Below are 6440 nucleotides of genomic sequence, written 5' to 3' on the forward strand. Positions count from 1 at the left end.
AGCAACAAAAGAAAAAAAAAAGAAAAAAAAATCTATGATATGTTAGTATTAATTCAAAATACATATAAGGAAGAAAAAACCAAGCTACTCCTTTATGTTGTGTCAGACAGTGTGGGGTGTGTGAGATGTTTGGTTCTTGGGTGTGGAGTAATTACTAGGAGTAATTTGTACATTTCTTACACTGTCTTGACATCAGTTATTCAGTGTGGCCTTGGGGAAGATTAAACACAATATTTATTTAAGCTGCTGATTTAATGGCTACTTTAAGTCTCAGTGCTATGAGTATTCTTTAAACACTATTTTTCCTCTCTGCAAATTCACATCATTAATAAGGTCAACTCATCTTCTGTCCCACTTCTCTGTGGATTTAGTGTTTCATGTATCCTCACAACAATGTTTACTTCATTTGATATCTGTATATTAAATGATATAACTTTCAATATTGAATTATTTTCTTGTTGGTTAGCATTTCATAATTGATCATATTGTTTATTTTTATTTTAAAGGGTTACTAATCAGTATTTCTTATTTATTTATTTCTTATTTATTTATTTACTTATTTATTTTTTACAGATTTGATATAGATTGCCAGGTTTGCCATCTGTTTATCACAGTTTTGTCTATAGCTCTGTATGCAAATAAGAAGGGACTCATTGCTGTCTTTAAGATCAGATAAGGTTTATTCAGGTAAAACAATGGGCCCTAAGCCACTAACAGCTCCAAAAGCAAACACGCACACACGCACACACACACACACACACACACACACACACACACACACACACACACACACACACTTAAACTTTCCACAATTCGTTCAAAAATAAACTCATACATCATGCCATATTTTGTTTGTGGTTACCGTGGAGCCAATAAACACTACCGGAATTCACGACCAAATGATTTGAAATATGTCACTAGGGGGCACGTCGTAATTAAATATTATAGAGTCGGTCAAGAGTTTGGACCAACGCGCTTTCCGTACTAATGGGTGTGAACACAATATGGCGGCGTCCTGTTGTTCTGTTTTAGCCATATTTAACTATCACTGTGTTTTGTAGAAAGTTAAATGGCTTTTAGTGTACGACCTGTTGGAGTATAAAAACACCATTTACCTGGTTACCCGAGCATTATGGCGTATCAGTGTGTATTATTTACAGCTCGGGCTTTCTTCATTGCACCCCATCGGGTGACCTGTATACAGCATTTACGCACTGTTCTGCCTCTGTCCAGACGGTCTGATGGAAATCCCACGGTCTGGAAACGTTTTAAACGCGTGTCACTGACATGTCAAGAGCTACATTATGTACCGTTACTCCACAGTCAGCCAGTGCGCACTTCCCATTCCGCCGTGGTGAGGGATGTGGTGCTGTTCGACCATGACAGGACGCGCTTCTTCAGGCTCCTGGCTCTGTTTTGTGGAGGTCAGGTCCTCTTTTGGACCTATTTGGCCTATTTTGCGTTCACGGGACTTCGAGACACGCGAAAGAGTAGCAAAGAGCCTCAAAGCGTCAGGACGGATTTGGGGCTTTTTAGCTTTGACATGAACCTTGGATCAAATACCTGGAGATTTGGATTCACACTTGGTTGTCTTATTATAGGTTAGTGTTCTGTCAGTCCTTCTATAGGCATCTAAGAAAAGGCTTAGGATTAGGCGAAACCTGCTATAATAACTTTTAAGGATGGGTTTTTTAATATATATTGTGTATGATGCTAATGTGTAATAAGTTGAGTAAAAAAAAACGTATTTTACATTTTAGAATCTGTGTCAAACTATTTTAACAGGAAAATAAAGAATATATTATATATGTATATATGTCCCATTGTTTAAGTATAGACAGCAATTAGCATTTAATACAGATTTGTACATTTCTTACACTGTCTTGACATCAGTTATTCAGTGTGGCCTTGGGGAAGAATAAACACAATATTTATTTAAGCTGCTGATTTAATGACTACTTTAAGTCTCAGTGCTATGAATTTTCTTTAAACATATATTATATATACGTATATTAGTCACTAATTATTAATTGAACATAGGAATGAATATGATAGAAGACAGGAAAAGCTGGGGAACAGGGAAAAGGTGCAAAAATAAATTTGATAAATTTGGGTTTATTTTTCTTCATATTAAAATAAACATGAACATGAACAGCACTTACTTTTATGCAAATAACCTTGACTGTCAGTATAGGTACTTGTCTGGTCCTTATTTTTATATGACCATTATCTCACTACTCTTCTCATACCTGTCTTTCTTTGCCATTAGGAGGAGGAATTGTTGGACTGGGCGTATTGTTCAGCCGTCGCTCTGTCAGTCGTGTGGTTCTGCATAAGGGAGGTGGAAAAGTGACTGTGTGTACTCAGTCGCCCCTAGGTGTGAGCAAAGCCTGGCATCTAACTGTACCTTTGAATCAAGTGGCTTGTCATGCGCACAGGCAGGAATCACCGTCCTTCATCCCTCTCAAAGTAAAAAATCACAGGTTCTACTTCCTTTTAGACAAGGAAGGGAACCTGAACAATCCAAAGCTGTTTGATGTCACTGTTGGGGCCTACAGACCCTTATAGATGTCATGCTATTGACATGGTTAAAAAGCCTTTTTATAAAAACAAAAATGAAACAAGATAAATGTTTTACTGCTGATAAGTGTGTTTCATTTGAACTATTGTACACATATGGCAAGTAATAAAAGCTTTAATAGCAATAAAAATATTTCAGTGTATTACTAATTTGCATGATTATCGTTGTCAAATGACAATTTGAGTTTGGAGAAAAGAAATTTTCTATAATTAAGTCAATAACCTGATTTAATTTACCCATATAAATAAGGATTTATGTGTGATATAAATACATACCACATTTTAAGCAGTCACTTTTTATTTATTAAAAAAATCTATAAATGGAGGCAGATGACATTTGTATTTATTCAAATTAATTTTCTAGTCTTTTGATGTATTGTACAGCACTTAACTTTGAGTGATTTCTATATAGCCACATCACTTTCTTATTCACATAAAATTGACTGAGTGAAACTGTAAATGAAAATCAACATGTGCAGAAGGCTGTGTAAGCAGGTTGTATTACTAATACTACAGGGAAGTTGGTGATTTCATGAACATCTTAAAATGAAATACTAATTCATCTTTGTTACAGATTACAAACAGGTCAAAAATGCAGAATCATTTCTTGCAACATGACAAATAACCATTAAAAAAAAATTTGTGGGTGACATATTACTCAGCTCAGTAGTGGCCAAGAGTGACTAAGCTGGTGCAGAACTATTACACAGTTTTGAAAATTGATTCAGATAGCCAAAAGCTAAATCTCTTTTTTTAAAATCTCGATATTGAAATTTGAGTCTCAACTACTGACAAAGACAACAAAGCAGAGGCTAATGCCACCTGAGGGACAGAGGAACAGACAGAGAATAGGATGACTCTGGATATCAGCAGGATATCAAATATCAAAAAAAATCTAATACATAAAAAGAAATGGTGATAAATATGAAAAAAGGATTAGTGGGAAGAAATATGAACTATATATCCTATTAAATAATTATTCGCCTAGCAGCGGCTCCAAGTTGTAAACTGCTGCGTATAAACCGGGTACAGAGTAAAGAAATGATCAGCAGGTTAGTCATTAATTTATGGGGAAATGACAGAAGTAGAAACATCTGCAAATGTTAACATTGAGGTTCTGAAATATTCAGTGTAGATTGTTATTGACAAACCGCTAGATATTTGAGAACAAATTGTAAAATTGAAATCTAAATGTACCATGAATTGACAAATATATGATAAACAGTTCCGAGTAAAATTATTATTTTTATTTTTTTTTTGGGTGTTTTTGAATTTTTGCACAATATGCAGTACTTTCATTTTAAGGATGCACACCAAAAAAAGGTTAGGACTATTGCGAAACACTAATGTGTTTGTTTATTTGACCTGGAACATATGTGAAAGCGATAATAAAACTCATTCCCTGTCGTCACTTTGTACAAGGATCGAGTATCACGTCCACTACAGGAGAAGAAGGGAGGGACTGAAACACACTAGTGTAGGCAAAAATGAATTGAATCACGTGCTTTACTTCATCCCTGGAGGAGCGCGTGGAGTCGTTTGAATTCACCCTGTGGCGCGAGGGATCACAATTCACAGATGGAATTGGAGAGGATGAGATTTTAAAAAAATATGCGGTTTTAGGAAGAAAATACTAACTTGGCTGGTTTTAGATGGTCATGGTAATCCTGGAGAACTTTTGGAGAGATGTATCAGGGCCACGGGAGTGTAGGTTTCAGTTACGGACTTTATACCGACATGGCATACAGACTGGACCTGAACACCAGCACCCAAATGCACCACCAGAAGGTTCGTTAATTACTAATTAAATAAATGTAAATGCAACTAAAATAAACAGATGCTTGAGTAATAGCAGGATAAAATGAAAAGTAAAAAGTAAAACGACTGTGTGTGTGTGTGTGTGTGTGTGTGTGTGTGTGTGTTTATATATATATATATATATATATATATATATATATATATATATATATATATATATATATATATATATATAAATAACATGCTCAGTAAATATAATAATAAATGCTAAATTCTTTTGATCCAGTTCATTAATGATGTAATCCTAATGATAGCCTTACCTCTTTACACGTTTTCTTCCTCCTTTATTAGAAGTTTTTAAGTTCGTATTTTTTTTCTTCCCTTATAATATTTTGCAGAAAATCACAGATACAGCCACATCTTGCCCCACTATTGACTCTGTCACCTCCAGGCCGGATGATGAGTGGCTTCTGGAGTCGTCTCTAGTCTCAGAAGCAGAATGCGCTTGGGACCCCATGGCCTCGTTTTTGCCCTCTTCACTACCAAACTGTCCATGTCTCCTGTCACAGTGTTTTAGTTCAGAGCTGCTCCTTTCTGGGACACGAGACAGATCTCAGGATCCAGAACAAGAACCCAGCAATCAACGTGTAAGTTGTAGATGAATTTGTAGATATAAATGTTTCTTTTTTGTGGTTGTTGATTCTAAACAGTAGAAGCAAGGGATGAATCCTTTCAATTGACTCATCCAGTTATGGTAAAGAGGGCTGTGTGATTCACACCTTAGTCACATACGATCTCATAGGGTGAGTCAGTGTATTAATATTCGCGCGGGATTCAGAAAAGCTTTCACTCAGACCAGATTGTAAATCTGGCCGTTGATGAGTAAGTGCAGTAAAATTTGGGAAAATTTGGTGAAATTCTGTGTTTGCAGTGCAACTATATCCCACAAGATGGCAGTATAATCATTCACTTGCTTATTTATTGCCATATTGCTTATGTAAATGTGGGAGAAGGTTGGTTTGGGAGAATTACATCATGAACTTTTTTTTTTAAATAGAGTTTGTCCATACAATTAAATGCTATTTTTTGCCACTGAATCACTTCTAGACATCCGTCGAGGAGTGTGAGAGGAGGCGAGCCCGCAGGGAAAGGAACAGAATAGCAGCGGCTAGATGTCGGGATCGTCGACGCATGCTTACGGACACGTTACAAAACGTGAGTCTCATGAATAGAATTAAATTTTGATTTTCTTGTAACTAATACTAAAGTGTTACCAACTAACCATTTCTATATCCAGAGCCTAGATACTAAGATAGTAACATAATAGTAATTTCTGTCATGATATATAGCATTGCACTGCTAAACTCTTCTGTTTGACTTTTTAGGAAACTGAGCAGTTGGAACGTGTGAAGGCTCAGCTGGAGGCAGAGATTGCTGGGCTGGAGAGGGAGAAAGAAAGGCTGGAGTTAGTTCTGGAGGCCCATAAGCCTGCCTGTAAGATGGATGGCTCTAATCCCGAATAACCGTCGATCCTTCAGAACTGAGTCTGCAGGTTCAGATCAGTCCTGACAGCTGACATTTTTAAGAAAGCTGAAAGGGGAATTATGTTACCATGTTAAACATAAGTTACATTATATTTTGCATGTTGTTTACAAATAGAAGTTTGAAGAAATTTTTATCCTATTTTTCAGTCTAAAGGTTTTAGAAAGTAAATAATTACAATTTTAGCCACCATATTGAATATTAACTTGTATTATTAAGTCAGCATGTCCTGACTTGGAATAGCCCATAAAAAGCTATTTGACCATCTGTAGTGTTCTTAATGTCATCTGTAGACTGCGAACTTACCTGTGTCCATTTTCTGATCAATTATAAAACCTTTTACTCCAGACATAAACCTTTACCAAAAACGCTTTTTTGAACGGTTTTGTGCTCACTAGGACCAAATTGAAGGACGTCTGTCTTGTCTGGTTCTGTAAAAAAAAAAAAAAAAACTATGGATGCATAATCACAATAGGGAATACCTTTTAAAATTTTTGCAGCATAACACAGATATGGCCAGTAACTTCTGTCAATGAAACACAATAAAGATAATTAGTGGA

At 35.9% G+C, this 6440-nt stretch overlaps 2 protein-coding genes across 2 annotated transcripts; both read left to right on the forward strand.

The window, feature by feature from the left end:
- Nucleotides 1–966: 966 nt before the first annotated feature.
- tmem223 (transmembrane protein 223) lies at nt 967–2713 on the forward strand. Its single transcript, XM_027157911.2, has 2 exons — nt 967–1601; nt 2270–2713. The coding sequence occupies exons 1-2, from the start codon at nt 1133–1135 to the stop codon at nt 2566–2568; spliced, it is 768 nt and encodes a 255-aa protein (XP_027013712.2). The 5' UTR covers nt 967–1132; the 3' UTR covers nt 2569–2713.
- A 1132-nt stretch (nt 2714–3845) lies between these two features.
- On the forward strand, nt 3846–6440 carry fosl1b (FOS like 1, AP-1 transcription factor subunit b). Its single transcript, XM_027157971.2, has 4 exons — nt 3846–4368; nt 4737–4985; nt 5446–5553; nt 5724–6440. The coding sequence occupies exons 1-4, from the start codon at nt 4267–4269 to the stop codon at nt 5859–5861; spliced, it is 597 nt and encodes a 198-aa protein (XP_027013772.1). The 5' UTR covers nt 3846–4266; the 3' UTR covers nt 5862–6440.

This window comes from Tachysurus fulvidraco, chromosome 21 (assembly GCF_022655615.1).
Source record: "Tachysurus fulvidraco isolate hzauxx_2018 chromosome 21, HZAU_PFXX_2.0, whole genome shotgun sequence".
NCBI lineage: Eukaryota > Metazoa > Chordata > Actinopteri > Siluriformes > Bagridae > Tachysurus > Tachysurus fulvidraco.

Excerpts from the sequence above, each read along its gene's own strand:
- tmem223 (XM_027157911.2), top strand. The coding sequence starts at position 1,133 with ATGGCGTATCAGTGTGTATTATTTACAGCTCGGGCTTTCTTCATTGCA. Across the intron at positions 1,602-2,269 it reads ACTTGGTTGTCTTATTATAG|GAGGAGGAATTGTTGGACTG; the intron begins GTTAGTGTTCTG and ends CTTTGCCATTAG.
- fosl1b (XM_027157971.2), top strand. The coding sequence starts at position 4,267 with ATGTATCAGGGCCACGGGAGTGTAGGTTTCAGTTACGGACTTTATACC. Across the intron at positions 4,369-4,736 it reads CCCAAATGCACCACCAGAAG|AAAATCACAGATACAGCCAC; the intron begins GTTCGTTAATTA and ends AATATTTTGCAG. Across the intron at positions 5,554-5,723 it reads TTACGGACACGTTACAAAAC|GAAACTGAGCAGTTGGAACG; the intron begins GTGAGTCTCATG and ends TTGACTTTTTAG.